Raw genomic sequence first — 26,987 nt, forward strand, 5'->3', positions numbered from 1 at the left:
ATCCCAAGATGCAGAAATTTGCAGATATTTTTGTTTATTAACAATTGGATTATTGGGGAGGTCCATAAGAGATTCTTCACAGATATCAATGTTATTTATAATCTTTTTCTTCAGGTTTTCCAGTTTTTAGTAAACCCAACACACCGAAAAACCTATTCCATCAGGCACACACTCATGTTCAGATTGAAATGTAGACAATTTATTCAAAGAACAGATTGTCCATTTGGATATAAATGTTAAATAAGCCTGTAGGCCATCCCTCCAGCTATAAATAATCCTCTTATATATTAATGCCCACACCATCTCCTTAATCTGTTGAAAGATTGATATTGTTTCTACCAGTTTAATTAAATGGATGGTTCTAGTGATTTAGCAAAACAAAAGAAAGCCTTGTAATCTTAAGGAAAAAATACAGACCAGATCATCTTAAAGAAATCTAGATTCACCAGGGCAGAGAATTGTATTATTAATAATACATTGTGGAGATATATACAAAACACAGGAATGTTGAGATTAATTCTCTATGCTTTGTTTTCCACATTTTCAGGTCAATGCTAATATTGCAACTTGTACAGGAGTCATTTAGCTTGGGGTGCAGTAAGTTCTGAAGCACTAGTCTTCAGTATTATAGCCAGAATGTTGTCAGTACTCAAAGTCTTTACATCTTCCAGTGTGTTCAGCCATTTTTTAATATTACATCATGATTTGGAGTTGCCAGTGTTGAGCTAGGTTGGACAAAGTTTTTTAAAAAATCACACAACACCAGGTTATAGTCCAATGCATTTATTTGGAAGCACTAGCTTTCAGAATGTTGCTCCTTCATAACCTGGTGTAGTGTGATTTTTAACTTAAATTACTTGGAGTTAATGGAATTGGCTGTAAGTTGTCGTCTGTGATTCAGGGGATCATAGAAGGAGGCCACGATGGTTCATCTGTGGTTGAAGAACATATTTTTAGTTGATAATTTTAAAGGATGTTTTCACATATCTTATAATAATAGCATAGAAACTTAATGTACCCATTACCTACTCTGTAGACTCGACAAACAATGATAATTTAAAGTCAGTAAAGACAGAACATTTAGAAGTCTCTAACATTCCCACTATAATGCCAGATGCTCTTTGCTAGTTTTATTGATTTTTTTCCTAAGTAGTCTTGATTGTTTGTTCAAGCTTATTTCCCATGTACTTCTGTCGCATTAGACTAGAATGAAAGAGCCTTAAATTATTTATTTATGAATGTGTAAGAGGCTCCAGTTTCAATCAATCATTTGTGTGTTTTCCAAGAAGGTAAGCATTTCTTGTCTACTTTTTTAGAGAAAATGGCAACTTGGTTCAGTGACTGCAGTGAGCTCTCTTCTTCTTGTTTTAGCCTTTATCGAGATACACAGCATGATATTGCAATCCACCTAATCCTCTTTATTCTCCTTTCTTTACAGAGGATGTGTTTCTGATACAGACCAGAGACCATAAAAATCCAGATATTTATGTTTTATTCAGAACTACAAGGTAAACTTCAAGCTTCAGCTGACAATTTTGTCCTTTTCCAATTCTGATATCTATACGTAAGGCAAGGCAGGAATTCAGATTCATGCTGTTATGGAACAGACTCAAGCTAACAATATGGAACAGGCTGGTGCGATAAAGATTCATGATATAATTATTTAGAAACTTATATAATTATTTAGAAAATTATATAGAACTGTATATAATAAAAAGAATAAATTGCAGATGCTAGAGATCTAAAATAAAAACAGAAAATGTTGGAAAAACTCAACAGGTCTACCAGCATTAATGTGGTGAGTATCAAAATTGGCTACGTAGAACAGTTGATCTTCCGTAATTACACCGGCACCACTCCCCACCTCTTCCTCCGCTATATTGATGACTGCATTCGCGCCACCTCATGCTCCCGCGAGGAGGTTGAGCAATTCATCAACTTCACCAACACATTCCACCCTGACCTTAAATTTACCTGGACCATCTCTGACACCTCCCTCCCCTTCCTGGACCTCTCCATCTCCATTAATGACGACCGACTTGACACTGTCATTTTTTACAAACCCACCGACTCCCACAGCTACCTGGATTACACCTCTTCCCACCCTACCTCTTGCAAAAATGCCATCCCGTATTCCCAATTCCTCCGCCTCCGCCGTATCTGCTCCCAGGAGGACCAGTTCCACCACAGAACACACCAGATGGCCTCCTTCTTTAGAGACCGCAATTTCCCTTCCCACGTGGTTAAAGATGCCCTCCAAAGCATCTCGTCCACATCCTGCACCTCTGCCCTCAGACCCCACCCCTCCAACCGTAACAAGGACAGAACGCCCCTGGTGCTCACCTTCCACCTACCAACCTTCGCATAAACCAAATCATCCACCGACATTTCCGCCACCTCCAAAAAGACCCCACCACCAGGAATATATTTCCCTCCCCACCCCTTTCTGCCTTCCACAAAGACCGTTCCCTCCGTGACTACCTGGTCAGGTCCACACCCCCCTACAACCCACCCTCCCATCCTGACACCTTCCCCTGCCACCGCAGGAACTGTAAAACCTGCGCCCACACCTCCTCCCTCACCTCCATCCAAGGCCCTAAAGGAGCCTTCCACATCCATCAAAGTTTTACCTGCACATCCACTAATATCATTTATTGTATCTGTTGCTCCCGATGTGGTCTCCTCTACATTGGGGAGACCAGGCGCCTCATAACAGAGCGCTTTAGGGAACATCTTCGGGACACCCGCACCAATCAACCCCACCGCCCCGTGGCCCAACATTTCAACTCCCCCTCCCACTCTGCCGAGGACATGGAGGTCCGGGGCCTCCTTCACCGCCGCTCCCTCACCACCAGACGTCTGGAGGAAGAACGCCTCATCTTCCGCCTTGGAACACTTCAACCCCAGGGCATCAATGTGGACTTCAACAGCTTCCTCATTTTCCCTTCACCCACCTCACCCTAGTTTCAAACTTCCAGCTCAGCACTGTCCCCATGACTTGTCCTACCTGCCTATCTCCTTTTCCACCTATCCACTCCACCCTCTCCTCACTGATCTATCACCTTCATCCCCTCGCCCACTCACCTATTGTACTCTATGCTACTTTCTCCCCACCCCCACCCCCACCCTCCTCTAGCTTATCTCTGCATGCTTCAGGTTCTCTGCCTTTTTTCCTGATGAAGAGCTTTTGCCTGAAACATCGATTTCACTGCTCCTCGGATGCTGCCTGAACTGCTGTTCTCTTCCAGCACCACTAATCCAGAATCTGGTTTCCAGAATCTGGTTTCCAGCATCTGCAGTCATTGTTTTTACCTCATCAAAGTTAACCAAGTTTCCTCATTTCCCCTCCCCCTACCTTGCCCCAGTTCCAACTTTCCAGCTCAGCACCATCCTCATGACCTGTCCCACCTGTCAATCTCCCTTCCCACCTATCCGCTCCAACCTCCTCTCCAACCTATCACCGTTACCCCCACCTCCCGTCCACCTATTGCACTCTTAGCTACCTTCCCCCAGTCCCACCCCCTCCCATTTATCTCTCCATCCCCAAGGGCTCCAGCCTAAAACGTCGATTTTCCTGTTCCTTTGGTCCAACTAGTCCATGCTGACCACGTTCCCAAACTAAACTAATCCCATTTGTTTCTCCCTCTAAACCTTTCCTATTTATGTACTTATCCAAATGTCTTTCAAACATTGTAACTGGACCTGCAATCCCCACTTCCTCTGAAAGTTCATTCCACACATGAAACACTCTCTGTGTAAAAATGTTGCCTCACCTGTCCTTTTTAAAACATTCTCCTCTTACCTTAAAGGTATGCACGCTAGTTTTGATCTCGCCCACAAAGGGATTAATATGACTCTTGATTGGAATTCTATAGCTCAGTTTTGACTTGTGTGTGTTAAGGGGAATTTTGTAGTTTTACTTTTGAGTTCTATAACAGGCCTCACAATTTAAAACTCTGAATTTTTTGCAATTTATATTGCAGCTTAGAGTGAATGTGAGTTGAAACTAAAGCTAAAACCCTTTCTCTCACAAATTGTTCCAATGCAGTGTGATGTTTGCAAAGCTATGTTGAGCTTAAAGTTGCATTCCCACTCGCATTCAGTTGAATTTTCTCAGGAGTTGCATTGATTGTAACATAATGGAGCAGAGTCGAAAACCTCAGGGACATCCTGTTACAGATGAATCCATTAGAGCTGCTGGCATTGAAAATAATGTCAGAGACCAGCTAAGGAATAAACTTAATGTCTTTGCAGAAGTGTAGTGCTTGTACTGTTTTGTGATTGATATGTCTGGGCTTTGCAATCATTTTCCCCATGGAGACCTTACATTCAGTTGTTGTTGCTTCAGGTAAACGTTTGAGGCAATGTAAAAAAAGTAAGATTGTTATTTCCAATATAAATCACATGTGGAACTGTAACTGCTACCAGGATAGATTCACTGCTGCAAGCTGTGCTCTGCAGATCAACTCTGCATATTCATACATCAGGACACCGTCTCTAATTTGTTGGGTTTATAATCTTAGATGAGAGTGTACAAGATCACATGCATTTTCTTTAAATGAGAAAGGCATTGGAAAATAAAGTTGCACTCAATCGTCCAATCTAAATTGCAGCTTCTGAACTGTCTGGACTGCATTATTCCAACAATTGTAAACTCAAATGGCAGTGAGATAACATCCTGCAGTAAGTCTCACATTTCCTGCTATATTAACAAAACTGTGTTTCCTCCCAGAACAACTCTACACTCCACCGATTTCAATATTCATTTTGTTAAAGTAATTCAAGTATTTAACAGAAGGTTTGTCATTTGAAAACTGTCTGAAGGCCACTGTGGATCGTGGTATATGTGATAACCCCATTATTTTGGAATCATGTTTTGTAAATGCAACACCCATTGGTAAATCCTTTTCAGCCATGACATACCAGAGTGAGCTTCATCCTCAAATATACTGATGATACATAATGGAGTGTAAGAGGTCTAGCAAGTGATAGGGGTCATCTAGTGAAGAAGTACAAGAGTTTGTTTTTTATTTGTTCATTGGGAGTGGGGGCTTTTACTGCCCATCCCTAATTGCCTTTGGACTGAGCAGCTTGCTGGATCATTTCAAAGGGTAGTTAAGAATCAATCACATTACTCAAGGTCTGAAGTCAAAGTTGGCCAGACTTTCCAGATTTCCCTCTATAATGGACATTGATGAACCAGAGGCTAGCTTTTAATTCCAGGGATTTTTAAAACTGAATTCAATTTCAAAATGTCTCCATCTGCCATGGTGGGATTCAAATCCATGTTCCCAGTGCATTAGTCTGGAGCCTTTGATTATGAGTGTTGTGATATCTGGGACGGATGCTGTCTTACAGTGGCCGGGACCTGGATTCAATTCCAGCCTTGGGTGACTGTCTGTGTGGAGTTTGCACATTCTCCCTGTGTCTGTGTAGGTTTCCTCCCACATTCCAAAGATGTAGAAAATAGGCCTTGCTAAATTGCCCATAGTGTTCAGGGATGTGTGGGTTGGTTCATTAGTCAGGGTAAAATGTAGAGTAATAGGGTCGGGGAACACGTTTGGGTGGGGTACTCTTCTGAGGGTCGGTGTGGACTTGATGGGCTGAAGGGTCTGTTTCCATGCTATAGGGAATCTTTGGACATTACTCCTTACTGACATCCCCCATCTAGGGCAGATAATGCACAGTCAATGGCAACCACTCATTATCCCACCAACTCCTCATTTTTACATTTAGCATGCAAACCAACTCCTACTCTTGGAGAGATTTTTCAAGATTCAAATGTTGAACTATACATTGATACCAACAGTGCTTCAAAGGAATAAAACAAACTAAAGGAAATAAATCCATACTTGACTCATTATTTCTTTGAATAACAAACATCCTAATGATTTAGCTCCAATTTAATGTCAACCTGTATTGATTCTTCTATTCTGACTTCCTTCACATTAGCCAATTTGTTCATCGTCCTGGCTAAAGAAAATGGCAATGAATGCGTATGCTTCTGCCAATGCCACCCGATTGTCAGGTATCAGAAAACAGGCAAGAGTTTGTTTGAGTTAACTCTCCTTCCTAAATGCATCCTCATGTCTTATCCACCTTGTCTCACTAATACTACTACATTGAAAACTCTGTGTGGGAGGAACACTCTGCAGAAACCTATCCAGTAGTAATAATCAGACAATGGTCAAGTGATGTAGACTCCCAGGTAATTCCAAAACTAACTATGTCAGGCAAAAAAATCAAGAAATGTTACACTTTTAAATGCATAGTAGAAAAGACTTGAATTTGTGGGATGGGCCTGTGTGCAAGTTGACTCTTTCTTATGGTTCAGAAGTACAGGATTGGCTGTGAGCTGCTTCAGGACCACACATCATGAAAGACAAAACATAATGCAAGTTATTAGATATGTACTTACATTGAAAGACTAACTATTGTATCCACTCGTACCTTTTGACAATGCTGAATCTGTATCTCACAGCAATGTGTTCCAAGGGTATGCTGTCTGCGTCTATCACATGTCTACTATCCGTGAAGCATTCAATGGACCCTATGCACATAAAGAGGGACCTGAGTACCACTGGGCAGCGTATGAGGGGAAAGTACCTTATCCAAGACCAGGCTGTGTAAGTGTATTTCATGTTTAAGTTAATATTTTACTGTGTATGAATAACAAATTAATTTACCAAATAAACATGTCATGCAAATGTCAACCCTCAGAGTTTAATTTTCCTAATGTAGTGTAATTACTGAACAATGCAATTATTGTTGGGATGATGGACCCAGGTTTGTGCCTTTAACTCTCTGTAAATAATTCTCATTCTGAACTGTATGGAGGCACCAAGCAGTGGCCTTAAGTATTCATATTACAAGGGCTCAATTCATATACCACACAATGACTGAAATTTATATAGCACCTTAAATTTGATGAAACATCCAAAACACCTTCCAGGAACATTATAAGCCCAGTATGACAAAGGGTGGATGAAGTAAAACAGATGCTCAACAGATTTACAAAGACTTAGAAGGACATTACCAAGACTGGAATGTTTGAGTTAGAAGGAGAGCTTGGATAAGCTGGGACTTTTTCACTGGAGTTTAGAAAGCTGAGGGATGACTTTAGAGAGGTTTATTCTGGATTAGTGGTGCTGGAAAAGCACAGCAGTTCAGGCAGCATCCGAGGAACAGTAAAATCGACGTTTCGGGCAAAAGCCCTTCATCTGGTACTCCTTCATCAGGCTTTTGCCTGAAACGTTAATTTTACTGCTTCTCGGATGCTGCCTGAACTGCTGTGCTTTTCCAGCACCAACTAATCCAGAATTGGTTTCCAGCATCTGCAGTCATTGTTTTTACCGTTGTAGAGGTTTCTAAAATCTTGAGAGGTTGTGATAAGTTGCATAGCCAAGGTCTTTTCCCCCAAAGTACATAAGTCCAAGATTGAGACGAGAAAGATTTATTAGTGACCCAATGGGTGGCTTTTTCACATAGAGGGTGGTGTGTGTATGGAATGAGCTGCCAGAGGAAGTGGTGGAGGTTGGTACAATTACAACATTTAAAAGATATGGTCCAGGTATGTGGATAAGAAAGGTTTAGAGTCATATGGTCCAACTGCATGCAAATGGGACTTGTTCAGTTCAGAAAACCTGGCTGGCAAGGATGAGTTGGACCGAAGGTTCTGTTTCTGTGCTGTATGAGTCTAAGAGACCAGGAACCAAGGAGTGCAGAGATCTTGGAGGATTGTGAAGCTGGAGAGATTGGAGAGACTGGAAGGGGTGTGGTCCTGGAGAGATTTGGGGGTCAAGAATGAGAATGTTGATGATCAAACTGTTGCTTAGTTAGAAGCCAGTGTAAGTCAGAGGTTAAGGGCTGACCAAGGAACAGGACTGTTTCTGAGTGAGGGCACATTCAGCAGGAAGGAAGGTTTCAGCAGCAGATGAGTTGGGGTGAAGTCAACTGGTTTTACAAAAATGGAAATAGGCAATCTTGGCTCAGAAGCTCACCCAAAGGTCAAATGCAACACCGAAGTTGTGAAACAGATTGATTTTGTCTCAGGCTGTTGCCGGGGTATGGTGTCAATAGCTAGAGAGCAGGGTTTAGACAAAACCAATGCCTCTACACTTCCCAATACATAATTAAAAGAACATATGAGCACATGAAATAACTCCACAGAGGCCACTAACCCATCACCAACAAGCCCTTTTTACATTTGGACAGTCTTTCACACTGATTCAGCTCCCTCAGAGCTAGCTCTCAGAATGAATGGACCCCCTGACACTCCTGTTTATTTTAAGCACCCATGTGTGTGTGATACTCTTGTTTATATCTGTCAGCCAGGTCACTGATTGGATCAGATTAACAGCCTCAATCAGGGAACTCATATTCTATTCAGTCCACCCGGATGACCCCACTACAGTCAGTACAATATGAATCAGGAGTAGGAGTTCAAATAGGTTATTCAGACCCTCCATTCACTGAGATCATGGCTGAACCTCAACTCTCCAATCACACCAATATCTCATAATCTTTTGCATTGTTTCTTAACAAGAAGTGATCTATCTTAAAAGGACTTTACTTCCACCTCATTTTCAGGAAGAGAATTCCAAAGAATCGTGAGGCAGCATGGTAGCTCAGTGGTTAGCACTGCTGCCTCACAGTGCCAGGGATCCAGGTTTAATTCTTGCCTTGGGCAACTGTCTGTGAAGTTCGCACATTCTCCCATGTTTGTGTGTGTTTCCTCTGGGTGCTCTGGTTTCCTCCCACAGTTCAAAGATGTGCAGATTAGGAGGATTGGCCAGCTAAATTGCCCATGATGTTAGGTGCATTTGTTAGAGGCAAATATTGGGTAGGGGAATGGGTCTTAATGGGTGACTCTTCAGATGTTCAGTGCTGACTTGTTGGGCCAAATGGCATGATTCCATGCTGTAGGGAACCTAATCTAATCTAATGAATCTCTGAGAAAAAAGCAAAATACTGTATCACTGTTCTAATTGAGAAATCACAGATTTTTAAACAATGATCCCAGATTCTAGGTGCTCCCACAAGGGGAAGCTTCCTCTGTGCATCTAACCTGTCAGACCCCTCAAGGTTTTATGTTTCAATCCAGTCGCCTCTTCCACAACTCCAATGAATGCAAGTCCAGTCTCTTTAACCTTTCTTCATTTGAAAAACCATCATTTCAGCACAATCTCTGAACTGAAGTGACATGTATCAGGGAATACAGATCATAGAACATTACCGTACAGGCCCTTCGGCACTTGATGTTGTGCCAACCTGTGAAACCAATCTGAAGCCCATCTAACCTACACTATTCCATTTTCATCCATATGTCCGACCAATGACCATTTAAATGCTTTAAAATTGGTTAGTCTATGACTGTTGCAGGCAGTATGTTCCACTTCCCTACTTCTCTCTGAGTAAAGAAATTACCTCTGACATCTGTCCTATATCTATCACCCCTCAGTTTAAAGCTATGTCCCCTCAGGCTAGCCATCACCATCCGAGGAAAAAGGCTTTCACTGTCCATCCTATCTAACCCTCTGATTATCTTATATGTCTCAATTAAGTCACCTCTCAAACGAAAATAGCCTCAAGACCCTCAGCGATTCCTCATAAGACCTTCCCTCCATACTAGGCAACATCTGAGTAAATCTCCTCTGAACTCTTTCCAAAGCTTCCACATCCTTCCTATAATGCAATGACCAGAACTGCGCCCAATACTCCAAGTGTGGCCGCACCAGAGTTTTGTACAGCTGCAGCACGATCTCATGGTTCCAAATCTCAATCCCTTTACCAATAAAAGCTAACAGACCATATGCCTTCTTAACAACCCTATCAACCTGGGTGGCAATTTTCAGGGATCTATGTACCTGGACACCAAGATCTCTCTGTTCATCTACACTACCAAGAATCATATCATTGACCCACTACTCTGCATTCCTGTTACTCCTTCCAAAGTGAATCACCTCACACTTTTCTGCATTAAATTCCATTTGCCACCTCTCAGCCCAGCTCTGCAGCTTATCTATGTCTTTCTGTAACCTACAACATCCTTCGGCACTATCCACAACTACACCGACCTTGGTATCATCCACAAATTTACCAACCCATCCTTCTACCCCCTCATCCAGGTCATTTACCAAAATGACAAACAGCAGTGGACCCAAAACAGATGGGTGGCACGGTGGCACAGTGGTTAGCACTGCTGCCTCACAGCGCCAGAGACCCGGGTTAAATTCCCGCCTCAGGTGACTGACTGTGTGGAGTTTGCACATTCTCCCTGTGTCTGCGTGGGTTTCCTCCGGGTGCTCCGGTTTCCTCCCATAGTCCAAAGATGTGCAGGTCAGGTGAATTAGCCATTCTAAATTGTCCATAGTGTTAGGTGAAGGGGTAATGTAGGGGTATGGGTGGATTGCGCTTCGGTGGGTCGGTGTGGACTTGTTGGGCCAAAGGGCCTGTTTCCACACGATAAGTAATCTAATCTTAAAAAAACAAGATCCTTGCAGTATACCACTAGTTACTGAACTCCAGGATGAACATTTCCCATCCAGCACCAACCTCTATCTTCTTTCAGCTAGCCAATTTCTGATTCAAACAGCTAAATCACTCTCAATCCCAAAACTCTGTATTTTCTGCAATAACCTTTTGTGGGGAACCTTATCAAACTCCTTACTGAAATCCATAAGCACCACATCATCTGCTTTACCCTCATCCACCTGTTTGGTCGCCTTCTCAAAGAGCTCAATAAGGCTTGTGAGGAATGACCTACCCTTCACAAAACCGTGTTGACTATCCCTAATCAACTTATTCCTTTCTAGATGATTAGAAATCCTATCTCTGATAATCTTTTCCAACACTTTACCCACAACTGAAATAAGGCTCATTGGTCTATAATTACCAGGGTTGTCTCCATTCCCCTTCTTGAACAAGGGGACAACATTTGTTATCCTCCAGTCTTCTGGCACTATTCCTGTAAACAATGATCACATAAAGATCAAAGCCAAAGGCTCTGCAATCTCCTCCCTGGCTTCCCAGAAAATCCTAGGTTAAATCCCATCTGGTTCAGGGGATTTATCTATTTCCATACCTTGCAGAATTGCTAACACCTCCTCCTTAAGAACCTCAATCCCATCTAGTCTAGTAGTCTGTATCACAGTATTGTCCTCAACAACATTGTCTTTTTGCAGTGTGAATACTGATGAAAAGTGTTCATTTAGTGCTTCTCCTTTCTTCTCTGACTCCATGCACAACTTCTCCTACTATGCCTGTTTGGCCCTAATCTTATATTCGTCATTTTTTTTATTCCTGGTATACCTATAGAATGCCTTAGGGTTTTCCTTGATCCTCTCCACCAACGACTTCTCATGTCCACTCCTGGCTTTTCTTAGCTCTCTCTTTAGGTCTTTTCTAACTAACTGGTAACTCTCAAGCACCCTAACTGAGCCTTCACCTCTCATCCTAACATAAGCAGCCTTCAACTTCTTTAGTAAATCATGGCTCCCTCTTCGATGACTTCCTTCCTGCCTGACAGGTACATACTTATCAAGGAAATACAGTAGCTGTTCGTTGATTAAGCATCACATTCAATTGTGTCCATCCCATGCAGTTTCCTTCCCCATCCTATACATCCTAAATTTTGCCTAATCACATTGTAATTACCTTTCCCTCAGCTATAACTGTTGCCCTGCAATATATACCTATCCCTTTCCATTGCTAAAGTAAACAACTCAATTGTGGTCACTATCACAAATGTGCTCATCTACCTCCAAATTTAACATTTGACTGGGTTCATTCCCCAGTACCAAATCCAATATGGCATCGCCCCTTGTTGGCCTGTCTATATACTGTGTCACGAAACCCTCCTACACACATTGGACAAAAACCGACCTATCTAAACTACTTGAACTATGGTATTCCCAGTCAAACATGGAAAGTTACAGTCCCCCCTAACAACTACCCTGTCACTCTCATTCCTATACAGAATCATCTTTCCAATCCTCTCCTCTACATCATTCGAACTATTTGGAGGTTGATAGAAATTTCCCAATAGTGTGACCTTTCCTTTTCTGTTTCTAACCTCAGCCTATACTACCTCAGTAGGCAACTCTTAAAATGTCGTCTCTGCTACCGTAATATGTCCTTTACTAACAATGTCACACCACCCCCTCTTACCATCTTCTCTGTTCTTACTGAAACATCTAAATCCTGGAACCTGCAATAATCATTCCTGTCCCTGCTCTGTCCATTTCTCTGAAATTGCCACAACATCACAATCCCAGGTAACAATCCATGCTGCAAGTTCACTCACCTTTTTCCAGATGTTCCTGGCGTTGAAGTACACACATTTCAAACTAACTTCTTGCTTGCCAGTGCCCTCTTGCGACCTTGAAACCTTATTTCTGACCTCACTGCTCTCAACTTCCTGTATACTAAAACTATAAATTAGGTTCCAATCCCCTGCTGAATTAGTTTCAATCTTCCTGAAGAGTATTAGCAAATTTCCCCTCAAAGATATTGGTACTCCTCTGGTTCAGTAGAAGACCATCCTGTTGTAGTGGTCCCACCTTCCCCAGGAATCCAAAACCCCCTCTCCTCTGCACCATTCCTGTATGTGTTCAACTCCTCTCTCTCCTTATTTCTCATCTCGCTAGCCCACGGCACAGACAACAAACTAGAGATAACAACTGTTTCTTCTCGCTCTTAGCTTCCACCCTAGCTCCCTTAATTTCTGCCTTAAATCTCCATCTCTCTTCCTACCTATGTCATTGATGCCTATGTGGACCACGACTTGGGGCTGCTCCCCCTCCCCCTCAATCATCCCGGAAAAATGATCAGAGACGTCATGCACCCTGGTACCTGGGAGGCAACACACCAACCATGAGTCTCTCACATTCCCACTAAACCTCCTATCTGTCCCCCTAACTATGGTGTCCCCAATGACTAATGATCTGCTCCACTTCCCCCTTCCCTTCTCAGCAACAGGGTTAGACTCTATGCCAGAGACTTGTGCCCCATTGCTTACTCCTGAAAAGTCATCATCCCAACAGTATCCAAAGCGGTATACTTGTTGTTGAGGGGAACAACCACAGGGGATCCCTGCACTGCCTGCTGGGTTCACTTTCCGTTCCTTGACCATAACCCATCTGCCGTTTTCATGTACCTGAGGTATGTCGACCTCCCTGTGACTCCTCTCAATAAACTCCTTTTCCTCCCGAATGATCCGAAGTTAATTGTGGTTTTGAGGAGCTGGAATTGGGTGCATTTCCCACAGATGTAGTCAGCAGGTACATTAGTGGTGACCTTTACCTCCCACATTCTACAGGAGGAACATTCAAATGCCCTAACCTCCATTCCCATTATTCTAAATTTCCAATACGACTATTGAAAACCACAAAAAAAACTAGTCACCTTACCAATTGGCGCACAGATCCATTTTTTTGGTTAAAGGAGGATGGGTGGGAGACATTACCTGAGTAATGTTTCGGGTAAAGCAAATGCCCAAATATATAACCTTAGGTAGCAGTCCTGTGTCTGCTCCTGCTCAGCCTGCACTGCACCTATACACAGGGTAAGTTTTTATACTTTATGTTTATCTTCCCGTCAGGCCCCTGGTCCTCGCTGTCACTCCTCCCACTGCAACTGCCACCGAAAAAATGAAGACCACTGAAGTATCAACACGAAATGTCACAAATGGCAATTTGGTAATCTGTGAGCAAAAACAAGTTTGCAAAAACAATATCCTGATCATAATTCATCATATCTGGATTATCATTAAGTAAAGTTGTTCCTGGCAGTAATGACTATTGAGGAGAAAGTGAGGACTGCAGATGCTGGAGATCAGAGCTGAAAATGTGTTGCTGGAAAAGTGCAGCAGGTCAGGCAGCATCCAAGGAGCAGGAGAATCGACGTTTCGGGCATGAGCCCTTCTTCAGGAGCCCTTCCTGAAGAAGGGCTCATGCCCGAAACGTCAATAATGACCATCGTACAGGATACACAGAAAAGGCAATATTATCATTTCCCTCCCCACCCCAGCTCGTATAATACTCTGTTAGAGATATTTGAAAAACTGTCAGTAACACTCCAGTGTTCGTCCTCAATGTGTATACTGTTCCATGAAATCACTGGATGATTCTGAAGGGAAATGCATTATTGCTTAATTAAGCATTTCTCTTACTTTTCCAATGAAAGTTTTCATCAGATTATTGACAAGAATTATAAATCTGTGTTGACTAAGAATTTGTATCAATAGTCCGTAAAACAGATAAGTTGTTTGAGTAAAATGCTAAAATATGTAATTCCCTAAATATTTGTCAAAACTTTGCAGATAAAAATTGCTACAGCTTCTCTGAAAAAAGATCTTTTACTTCCCATGCTGTTCACTTACTTCTGAAACTAAATCATCACATTAGCTGATGTTCAATTACTTCATACCTATAATATACTCAATGTGTAAAGGCCAAATGGGCAAAAACTTGTGCTCATTGATGTGTCAATTCATTTTTTTCTAAATTCTGTTTTCACCACTTCAGAGGAAGGTCAGAGGTAAGGTCAGTAAGTTTGCTAGTCAATGTGGTGGTGAATTATAAATGCCTCACTAGAAACTGCATTGTTCCAAAAGGAAGTGTACAGTATGCTTTCAGGAGAGAGTGAGGACTGCAGATGCTGGAGATCAGAGCTGAAAATGTGTTGCTGGAAAAGCGCAGCAGGTCAGGCAGCATCCAAGGAGCAGGAGAATCGACATTTCGGGCATGAGCCCTTCTTCAGTATGCTTTCAGCACTGACCTAAGGAAATCAAAGTGAGCAAGTTAAATATTCATGAGGATACAGAGAATGTCCTTTCCCACACTGCCACTAATTTTACGGGTTGCAGAACCATCTCATTTATAATTCAAAGAAAGACTTTTGTGAAATTCTTTAACCATTAAAGGGTTCCTTCAATAAGAAACAATGCCAAGAACAGAACGTGTTCAAATGCACTGTTGTACGTTTAAATGGGTTAATTACCCAGTATTATTGGATTAACAGTAACTATGTGTAATCCTCCTAATCCTTTAAGATTCAATTCATGGAAAGAGGTCATTCCCTTTTCCTCTCCGTTCCCTCGGCTCCTGCCCTTCAGACTTACCCAGATGATATATGCACCAAGTCCACATTTGGGAAGCTGTTGGTACATTGCATGGAATGACCAGTTTCTCAGTCAGTGTGGTATCCCTGACAATCACTCCTCACATTTATACAGTTTTGACTGGAACTCGGTTTTAGAATCATGTTGAAATAAAAAGATTATCATTCAGGATCGGTAAGAGTCTCCACATATCTTAATGAGAGCCAGCCAAACCTGAAACTACCACATACATCATCAGAACAGATTTGTTCTCACTGGGAGCTTTATCCATTCTTCAAAAAAAGCTGCTGAAGCAGGAATTCTCTTTCTCCAGAAAGAGAACATATTCACCAGTTTGATTTTGTTTTTTACTGAGAAATTGGAAAGCAATTTCTCCCTAAAATATTAATTTGTCTTTGAGTAATTGAAACTGATTCTGGTCAATGTTCCATCAAAGATTCTGCAGTCTGTGGCCACCTCCTTTCTACAGATGACCATTGAACATTCAATCACACCTTCCCTTGAAAGAAAGACACAATGACAATGAGAGTTCTCCAGTTGTCTGATACTGTACTCAGGTTCCAGGGGAAATAGGAAAATGTTGAAACATTATGTTAATTAAATTGAGTGAACATTAGACAATGTTGATTAAAAAAAATTGATGAATAACTTTCTACCTTTTCAAAAGTCTCACTCTTGATTGAGCTGTTGAATGCATAATCAAACATATCAATGAGGTAAAAACAATGACTGCAGATGCTGGAAAGCAAATACTGGATTAGTGGTGCTGGAAGAGCACAGCAGTTCAGGCAGCATCCAACGGGCAGTGAAATCGACGTTTCGGGCAAAAGCCCTTCATCAGGAATAAAGGCAGTGAGCCTGAAGCATGGAGAGATAAGCGAGAGGAGGATGGGGGTGGGGAGAGAGCCACGTGGTTAAAGATGCCCTCCAACGCATCTCGGCCACATCCCGCACCTCTGCCCTCAAACCCCACCCCTCCAACCGTAACAAGGACAGAACGCCCCTGGTGCTCACCTTCCACCCTACAAACCTTCGCATCAACCAAATCATCCGCCAACATTTCCGCCACCTCCAAAAAGACCCCACCACCAGGGATATATTTCCCTCCCCACCCCTTTCCGCCTTCCGCAAAGACCGTTCCCTCCGCGACTACCTGGTCAGGTCCACACCCCCCTACGACCCACCCTCCAATCCTGGCACTTTCCCCTGCCACCGCAGGAACTGTAAAACCTACGCCCACACCTCCTCCCTCACCTCTATCCAAGGCCCTAAAGGAGCCTTCCACATCCATCAAACTTTTACCTGCACATCGACTAATATCATTTATTGTATCCGTTGCTCCCGATGTGGTCTCCTCTACATTGGGGAGACCGGGCGCCTCATAGCAGAGCGCTTTAGGGAACATCTCCGAGACACCCGCACCAATCAACCAAACCGCCCCATGGCCCACCATTTCAACTCCCCCTCCCACTCTGCCAAGGACATGGAGGTCCTGGGCCTCCTTCACTGCCGCTCCCTCACCACCAGACTCCTGGAGGAAGAACGCCTCATCTTCCGCCTCGGAACACTTCAACCCCAGGGCATCAATGTGGACTTCAACAGCTTCTTCATTTCCCCTTCCCCCACCTCATCCTAGTTTCAAACCTCCAGCTCAGCACTGTCCCCATGACTTGTCCGGACTTGTCTGACCTGCCTATCTCCTTTTCCACCTATCCACTCCACCCTCTCCTCCTTGACCTATCACCTTCATCTCCTCCCCCACTCACCCATTGTACTCTATGCTACTCTCTCCCCACCCCCACCCTCCTCTAGCTTATCTCTCCATGCTTCAGGCTCACTGCCTTTATTCCTGATGAAGGGCTTTTGCCCAAAACATCGATTTCGCTGCTCGTTGGATGCTGCCTGAACTGCTGTGCTCTTCCAGCACCACTAATCCAGTAATCAAACATATCGTTGACTGTCACATTTCAGTGTTAATGATATTTCTGTTTCTTAGATGTAACTGCCTTTTCAGTAGAACAGAGATGGAGTATCAGTCCAATAAGCCATACCTTTGATAGATGCTGCTTTAATTCCCCTCCTTTCCTTGGAGTTTGACCCGAACTGCCCATTGTAGTAGAGGACCAAATGGAGGAGAGGCCCCTGTCAGAGGTTGTGAGGGGAAGGAAATTGCCATGTTTCTGAGTTGGTGTTATATTGCAAAATACCTACGTTTACAGCTCAGGATCACTGAATTTCACAGAAGCCAATTCTTATTTGGAATCAAATTTATTGAGATTTACTGCATTTAATAATCAGGAAGATGAAATGAAAATAAATCTTTTGACTTTGACCTGAACAGGTCCTGATTAATGCATCCTCTCAAAATATGCATAATATAACTGGAGGTTAGAATGTAACCCTCCAATAGTGACCTCCACCCGAACAAGACTTGTAAAAGGAAAACAGTACCAAACCAGCACTGGTGAATGGCTTAAAGCTGGAAAAGTGCTCTGCCTAAAGCATGTAATTACATGTCAGAAACATTACATTTTGTTTTCAGGGTGGAGAAAATGATGGTTCAATGGTTTAATAAGACGTTATTTCACTTCTGGGATTGGATCCAAACAGATGGGGTGAAAACCTCTCGCTTGTATATCTAAATGAAGTGTCTGGGCTTGTGCATTGAATTCTGAGCAGATGTAAGAATTTGTCAAGAAGCAAACAGATATGATTCCCATTAAAGGTAATGATGATACTACAAAGCATCCAGGGAATATGGATATTGGGAATGCCCTGTTAATCTGTAGAGGCACCATGCCATATCTGGGAATTTAGAGAGACCGGGCCCTGCTTGGTATCTGATCTATTCCATGTCTAAGCTTTAATACAATCAATGGAATCAGAGAGTTGAGGGAGGTGCAGTGTAAAGTGGTATGTTTGAGTGTATGATGCAATAATGACACACTGTATACATCATGATGGGAAATGAAATCATCTTGCTGTCTCTCAGTGTCAGAGCAGGATGAAACCACAGCAAGATATTTTTGACTAAATTCAGTGACGACCCTCTGTCACCAGTCTTTTTTAGCAGCATAATGAGACCAACAATATTTCCAGATTGTACCTCCCTAACCAGCCCTCTCCCATCTGGTAACCTTTCTGGTCCAGCACACACCAATCTGATAATTGTCCCTTGAGTAGCTCTGCATCAGTCTTTATTCATGTTACTTATTGTTACCACTTGGTCCAGTTTCAATTTCATAAAATCTTGTTTTTGGTGCTTAATTAGAAAATCATCCAGGCTTGGGTGATAAGTGGCAAAGAAACTTTGTGCCACACCATTTTCAATAAAATAACCGCCATCACCACATCTCTCACTATCAAAATCTTGGGGGTTACCATTCACCAGAAACTCAACTGGATTCACCAGATAAATATAGTGGCCCCAAGAATAGATCAGAGGCTAGGAATACTGTGACGAATAACCCATCTCCTGACTGGGAAAAAACTGTCCAATATCTACAAGCACAAGTCAGGAGTGTGATGGAATACTCCCTACTTGCTGGGTTGGGTGTGGCCCCAAAAACACTCAAGAAGCTTGACATCATCTAGGACACAGCAGCCCACTGGATTGGCTCCACATTCATAAACATTCACACCCTCCAGCACAGACACTCAGTCGCAGCAGTGTGTGCTATCTGCTATCCTGTCCTTCTCCTTCACACTCAGATGTAATCAGCAGGCACTGTCTCTGCTGACAACTCACCCTTCTATTTAACCTCACTTATCCTCCACATACTCCAAGCCTGCTCTTGGTCAAATCCAAATATTAAAATATCGTTTAACTTAGAATGTTCCAAATGGAAATCCTTCAGTGTGAATCATAGAACATAGAACATTACAGCACAGTACAAACCCTTCAGCCCTCAAAATTGCGCCGCCCTGTGAAATTAATCTGATGCCCATCTAACCTACACCATTCCATTATTATTCATATGTATGTCTAATGCCCATTTAAATGCCCTTCTTTTCAGCGAGTCTACTACTATTACAGGCTGGCCATTCCACGCCTCTACTACTCTCTGAATACCGAAACTACTTCTGATATCTGTCCTACATCTATCACTCCTCAATTTAAAGCTATATTCCCTCATGTTAGCCTTCACCATCCAATGAAAAAGGCTTTCACGGTCCAGCCTATCTAACCCTCTGATTATCTTATACGTCTCGATTAAGTCACCCTCTCAACCTTCTTCTCCCCAATGAAAACAGTCTCACTTCCCTCAGCCTTTCCTTATAAGACCTTCCCTCCATACCAGGCAACATCCTAGTAAACCTCCTCTGAACCCTTTCCAAAGCTTCCACATCCTTCCTATAATGTGATGACCAGAACTGTACGCAATACTCCAGGTGCGGCCTTAACAGTGTCTTGTACAGCTGAAGCATGACCTCGTGGCTCCAAAACTCAATCCCCTACCAATAAACGCCAACACACATATGCCTTCTTGCAACTCTAAAAACCTGGGTGGCAACTTTCAGGGATTTATGCACCTGGACACCAAGATCTCTCTGTTCACCTACACTGCCAAGAATTTTACCATTAGCCCAGTACTCTGCATTCCTGTTATTTCTTCCAAAGTGAACTACCTCACACTTTTCCACATTAAACTCCATTTGCCACTTCTCAGCCCAGCTCTGCATCTTATCTATGTCCCTCTGTAACCCACAACATCCTTCAGCACTATCCACAACTCTGCCAACATTAATGTCAACCGCAAATTTACTAACCCATCCTTCTACCCCCACATCCAGATCATTTATAAAATTGATAAACACAGTGGCCTCAAAACAGATCCTTGCGGGACCCCACTATTAACTGAACCCCATGATTAACATCTCCCATCAACCACCACCATCTGTCTTCTTTCAGCTCGCCAATTTCTGATCCAAACCACTAAATCACCCTCAATCCCGAAACTCCATATTTTGTGCAATAGCCTACAATGTGGAACCTTATCAAACACCTTACTGAAGTCCATGTACATCACATCAACTGTTTTACCTTCATCCACCTGTTTTGTTACCTTCTCGAAGAACTCAATAAGGTTTGTGAGGCACGACCTACCCTTCACAAAACCGTGTTGACTATCCCTAATCAAATTATTCCTTTGCAGATTATTAGAAATCCTATCTCTTATAACCTTTTCCAACACCTTACCCACAACTGAAGTAAGGCTCACTGGCCTATAATTACCAGAGTTGTCCCGACTTCCCTTTGTAAACAAGGGAGCAACATTTACTATCCTCAAGTCTTCTGGCACTACTCGTGTTGACAATGATGACATCAAGATCAAAGCCAAGGCTCTTCAATCTCCTCCCTGGCTTCCCAGAGAGTCCGAGGATAAATCCTTTCTGACCCAGGGGTCTTATCTATTTTTATATCTTCCAAAATTGCTAAAAGCTCCTCGTTGTCAACTTCAATCCCATCTAATCTTGTGGCCTATATCTCTGTATTCTCACTAGCATTGCCCTTTTCCAATGTGAATACTGACAAAAAGTATTCATTAAGTGCTTCCCCAGGTCCTCAGATTCCACACAAACTTGTCACTACTATTATTAGTCCTAATCTTACCCTAGTCATTCTTCTATTCCTGATATACCAATCAATGTCTACAAACCAGGTGAGCTAACTCAAGGTCAGTTTTCTCCACGTTTTAACCTAGAAGATCTGATTGGACAATGCCAGCTACCAATCTGAGGAAATGTAGTTCTGGACTCAAAGTTAATTCTGCTCTCTCTACACCAATGCTGCTGGATCTGCTGAGTTTCTCTAAGAATTTATATTTCTGTTTGTTTCAGATCTCCAGCATCTGCAGTTCTTTGTTTTATTTATCTAATTGCTCATTTGGTTTCAAAATGTTAACTTACCAGACAGTTTGAATCAGATCTAGAATTGTTTGGTGTGTCAACTTCAGCATTCTATCCAAATGGTACCTTGCACGATGATCAATGAGGCAGTCCTATAAAATTTCTGAGCTCACCACAACAGCAGAGAATGTTAGATTCTGGACGAGTAACATTGACTAATGGCTCCATTATAACGATGATGCTCTCTGGTATGATTTTAATGTCCAGTAGCTCGAAGAGATTGTTCTGCTTTGAGACAGTTTGTTAAGCAGCTATACCTTGTGTTATTTCAAACAAATGTGAATCTTTGTTTGTAATTCTAGTTTCATTCATGCAATTTGTAATAAAATGTTTGTACAGTTTAGCTTGCTGAGACTTGTGTACAAAGCAGCTGGAATTTTGAACTAATATACCAAAAACAGAAATTGCTGGAAAAGCTCAGCAGATCTGGTAGCATCTGTGGAGAGAATTCAGAGTTAACATTTCAGGTCTAGTGGCTCTTTCTCAGAATTGATAGATTAAACCAAAGTGAATTAATATCTTCCAATTTGACAGAACAATTGAAAATGGTTTTGTTCTCTGTTACAGTGTGCTAGTCAGATTAATGCACCTCCTGGCGGTAAATATCGTTCGACAAAAGATTACCCAGACGATGTCCTTCGCTTTGTCCGCAGTCATCCCATTATGTACCAATCAGTCCATCCTGTGCATGAGAGACCAGTGTTGTTGAGGACAAATGGAAAACACAATCTGAAGCAGTTAGTGGTTGACCGTGTCGATGCTGAAGATGGTGAATATGATGTCTTATTCATTGGCACAGGTAATCAAATTAAATGAAAATGCTTAGAAATTATGTTACAGTGGAAGGCAAGTTGTAGAAAATGTTCCTCTTTGCATCTTTTTGAACACAGCTAACTGCAGCCTCAATATCAATTCAGTGAAAATCCTCCTGTTCTTCGAGTTGAAAGGGGGAAGCCACTCATTAAAGAGACAAGAACAAGAGGCCATATATTTAAAGTAATGTGCAAACGAAGCAAGGGTGACATGAGAACCACTTATTTTCACACAGTGAGTCGGTCGGGTTTGGAATACACTGCCTGGAAATGTGTTGGAAGCAAGTTCAATTACAAACATTGGATGGTTTCATGGATAGAAATGTTATGCAGGGCTATGGCAAAAAGGCAGGAGATTGGCACAAAGTAGGCATGAGGTAATTGATTAGGTGCAGGCATGATGGGCCAAATGGGCTCTTTCTATGCTGTGACCATTCCATGATTCTGTGAAAGCTTAATGTAGATTCTATAGCAGAGATATAAATTCTGCAATTTGTACGAGGGAGACTGCAGGAGAATGGAGCTGAGAAACATATCAGCCATGATTGAATGTTGGAGCAGACTCAATGGGCCAAATTCTAATCCAAAGTTTATGGTCTTATTGTAATCACAAGTTTAGGTCCTTTCAGTCAGCTACTTTGCTCATTAATTCAGATTGTGATTATAAAATAGAAAATTCAGGCCAACTGAAGCAAATTTTGTTTAATTTATTCTAAGTTACAATTAAACATCCTGCTAATGGGTGATGTTACCACCACAGGATATTTGATTGTGGTCAGTGAATGAGGAAGTTGGGATATCATCTGATATGAAGTCGATTGGCTGGAGGATGGGAATGAATGAAACATACACAGTGGCTCTAGATCCCAGAAAAATAAATACTGCTCCTAGTCCCAAAAATGTTTCAAGAATTTAACTTTGGTAGTTTAGTGAGCGGCTTCCAGAGTCTTTAACGACCCTTGATTAGGGCAGAACAAAGAGAGCACATATAACATGCAATCATTGAAGACCAATTAGAATATTGCAAAGGGCCTCCCACCTAAGGTTCGTCAATAGGATCCAACTCAGGTGAGAACCATCAGATTAAGAGCGGACACAGAGCAGAACCTGACCCATATTCAGCACCTCTTAGGAATCAAATGTCAAACTGGGGGAATATTTCCAGAGCACATTCAAACTGTTAATTTTCCTGCAGAACATTAGAGATGAATTACTTGCAACTATTTACGGAAGTCCTTTTCCTTTGCACAGATGCAGGAATAGTGTTAAAAATTATTACAATTTACAATGAGGAAACTGAAACAATGGAGGAAGTGGTGTTAGAGGAGCTCCATGTTTTTAAGGTGAGAATATGCATTTTGTGATTTTTACCATTGAAGTTGTATTTGGGAATTACATGTGTATGTGTATCACTAGAATATTATCGAGCATAGAGTAACTGGGACATTTGTTTGAATTGCAGGTGCCAACACCAATTATCACCATGGATCTTTCTGTTAAACGGGTAAGAGATTTACAAGTCTATTGGAAGGAGAGAAAACGTTGCCTCAATGAGCAGTGATATATTATTCAAAGAACTAAGTCTTCACTTTGTGTATCAATTAACGGGAAATGTTTTTCCACAATGCACATATGGACAAATAGGACTGGTAATATGTTTAGATAATCATGTCCATGATGGAGGGCCATAAGGGCAATCATTATTGAGATCACACTTTGAAACGGAGGGTATATTTCATGTCACATCTCAGCAGATGCCATGACATGCACATAGCAAGCACAATAGAATGTGAAACAGTATAGTACAGGAACAGGCCTTTCGGCCCACTATGTTTGTACTGACTCTGATACCATTCTATGCTAATACCATCTGCTTCCAAATAGATGATTAGATTCCCTACAGTGTGGAAACAGGCCCTTCGGCCCACCAAGTCCATACCGACCCTCCGAAAAGCAACCCACCCAGACCTATTTGCCTACATTTACCCCTGACTAATGCATCTAACACTACAGGCAATTTAGCATAGCCAATGCAACTAATTGCACATCTTTGGACTGTGGGAGGAAACCGGAGCACCCAGAGGAAACCCACGCAGACACTGGGAGAATGTGCAAACTCCACACACAATCGCCTAAGGCGGGAATTGAACCCTGGGTCCCTGGCACTGTGAGGCAGTAGTGCTAACCACTGAGCCACCATGGAGACTGTATCCCTCTATTCCCTGTCTGTCGAAAAGCCTGTTCCACCTTACCATCATGTCTGCCTCAACAGCATCATCCAGACACCTAACACCCTCTGTATAAAAATACACACATCTCCTTCAAACTTTCCCACTTTCATCTTAAACCTATGCCCCTGAGAATTTGACATTTCCAGCCTGGGAATGAGAATCAACTATCCACCCTATCCATGTCTCTCATAGTTTTAGGGGAAGCCTGAAATGAGTTTTTTGCTTCAGTTTTCACTAAGGAGAGGGGCCTTGTTGTGAATGAAAACCTTGAGGAGCTGGGAAACAGGCTTGACCAGATCAAGATTGATAAAGTTGATGTGCTGGAAATTTTGGATAACATCAAGATTGATAAGTCCCCAGGGCCAGACCAGATTTATCCTAGGCTGCTCCAGGAAGCGAGAAAGGAGGTTGCCAAGCCATTGGTGAGGATCTTTGCTTCCTCACTCTCCACAGGAGTCTTACCGGAGGATTGGAAGGAACCGAATGTTATTCCACTTTTCAAGAAGGGTAATAGGGAAATCCCTGGCAATTACAGATCAGTCAGTCTCATGCCTGTGGTCAGCAAAGTTGTGGAAAGAATTCTGAGGGATAGGATTTATGACTATTTGGCAAAGCATAGTGTGATTACAGGCAGACAGCATGGCTTTGTGAGCGGCAGATCATGCCTCACAAATCTTATTGAGTTCTTTGAGGACATGGCAAGACAGATTGACGGTTGAGCTGTGGATATAGTGTATGTGGACTTCAGCAAGGCATTTGATAAGGTTCCCCATGGTAGGCTCATTCATAAAGTCAGGACGTATAGGATACAGGGAGATTTGGCTATCTGGGTTCAGAATTGGTTGGCTGACAGAAGGCAGAGAGTGGTTGTATTCTGCCTGGAGGTCAGTGTTGAATGGGGCCCTACAGGGCTCTGTTCTTGGGCCTCTGCTCTTTGTAGTTTTTATAAATGACTTGGATGAGGAGGGTAGGGGGTGGGTTAGTAAATTTGCAGATGACACAAGGTTGGAGGTGTCGCTGATGGTATCGAGGGCTATTGCAAGGTCTCTTTGTTCAGCAACACTCCCCAGGATCTTACCATTAAGTGTACAAGTCCTACCCTGATTTGCCTTTCCAAAATGCAGCGCCTCACATTTATCTAAATTAAACTCCATCTTGTTTTACAAATCTGTTTGAGTTTTTTCAGGAAATGACAAAGGTGTTTGATGAGGATAAGGTAATGGATGTTATCTACATGAGCTTAACTAAAGCATTTGAGAAGGCCCCTCATGGTAGTTTGGTCCAGTACATTAAGTTATATAGAATCCATGATGAGTTAACAAGTTAGATACAAAATTGGTTTGGTCATAGAAGACAGAGGGTAGTTGTGGACAGGTGTTTTGTTTTGACTGGAGGTCTGAATAGTGGTGTTAAGCTGTGGATAGTGACGAAGTCTGTCAAAGGATACAGAAGGATATAGATCAGTTGGAAAGATGGGCAGAGAAATGGCAAATGGAGCTTAATCTGGATAAGTTTGAGGTGATGCATTTTGGAAGGTCAAATGCAAACGAAAAATCTACAGTAAATGGCAGGACCCTCAGGTGCATTGGCATACAGAGAGGTGTTGTGATGTGAGTCCATAGTTCCCTGAAAGTGACAATACAAGTGGATAAGGTGGTAAAGTAGGCACACAGTATTCTTGCCTTCATCAGTCACGGCATGAGTATAAAGGTTGGCAAGTCATGTTGCAGCTGCATAAAACTTTAGTTCTTCCACATTTGGAATATTGTGTGCAATCTTGTTGCCACACTTTAGAGAGGGTGCAAAAAAGGTTTACCAGATGTTGCCTGGGTTGGAGTGTATTAACTGTAAGGAGAAATTGGATGGACTTGGATTGTTTTCCCCGGAGCATCAGAGGCTGAAGGGTGACCTGACAGAAGTTTAGGACATAGAAAGGTACAGCACACAACAGGCCCTTTGGCCCACAATGCTGTGCCAAATTTAATCCTAATGTAAAATATAATAACTTAACTTCTGTACCCCTCAACTCCCTGCTATCCATGTGCATATCCAGCAGTCACTTAAATGTCCCTAATGACTCTGCGTTCACTACTACCACTGGCAACACATTCCATGCATTCACAACTCTGTGTAAAGAAACTACCTCTGATGTCTCCTCTATTACTTTCTCCTAATATCTTAAAACTATGACCCCTCGTACCAGTCAATCCTAGGGAAAAGTCTCTGGCTATTGACTATCTATTCCCCTCATTTTTTTGTACACCTCGATCAGGTCTCCTCTCTTCCTCCTTCTCTCCAGAGAGAAATGTCTGAGTCTATTCAACCTTTCTACAGTTGAATAGACTTGGCAAGCCCTCCAGTCCAGGCAGAATCCTGTTAAACCAGCTTTGCACCCTCTCCAAAGCCTCTGTATCTTTCCTATAGTAGGGTGACCAGAACTGGACACAACATTCCAAGTGTGGTCTCACCAGGGACTTGTAGAGCTGTAGCAAAACCTCGCGGTTTTTAAACTCAATCCCCCTGTTAATGAAAGCCAAATCACCACATGCTTTCTTAACAACCCTATCCACTTGGGTGGCAACTTTGAGGGATCTATGTACACCCAGATCCCTCTGTTCCTCCACACTGCCAAAAATCCAGTCTTTAATCCTATATTCAGCATTCGAATTCGACCTTCCAAAATGCATCACTTCACATTTATCCAGATTAAACTCCATCTGCCATGTTTCAGCCCAGCTCTGCATCCTGGGTCTCTTGGAGACCTTGGAGTGCAGGTCCATAGCTCCTTGAAAGTAGAGTTGCAGGTAGATAGGATAGTGAAGAAGGCATTTGGTATGCTTTCCTTTATAGGTCAGAGCATTAAGTACAGGAGCTGGAAGGTCATGTTGTGGCTGGGTAGGACATTGGTTAGAC

The 26,987-nt window shown here is 42.4% G+C and overlaps 1 protein-coding gene across 1 annotated transcript in view; it reads left to right on the forward strand.

The window, feature by feature from the left end:
* The window catches only part of LOC140467040 (semaphorin-3E-like), a 313,608-nt gene that overhangs the window by 239,200 nt on the left and 47,421 nt on the right, over positions 1-26,987 (forward strand). The window contains exons 9-13 of the mRNA XM_072563104.1: positions 1,439-1,508; positions 6,482-6,626; positions 21,599-21,830; positions 23,095-23,186; positions 23,306-23,347. Of these exons, the coding sequence (XP_072419205.1) occupies positions 1,439-1,508; positions 6,482-6,626; positions 21,599-21,830; positions 23,095-23,186; positions 23,306-23,347 (581 nt within the window). The remainder of the gene's footprint in view (positions 1-1,438; positions 1,509-6,481; positions 6,627-21,598; positions 21,831-23,094; positions 23,187-23,305; positions 23,348-26,987) is intronic.

This window comes from Chiloscyllium punctatum, chromosome 44 (assembly GCF_047496795.1).
Source record: "Chiloscyllium punctatum isolate Juve2018m chromosome 44, sChiPun1.3, whole genome shotgun sequence".
In the NCBI taxonomy this organism is placed as follows: Eukaryota; Metazoa; Chordata; class Chondrichthyes; order Orectolobiformes; family Hemiscylliidae; genus Chiloscyllium; species Chiloscyllium punctatum.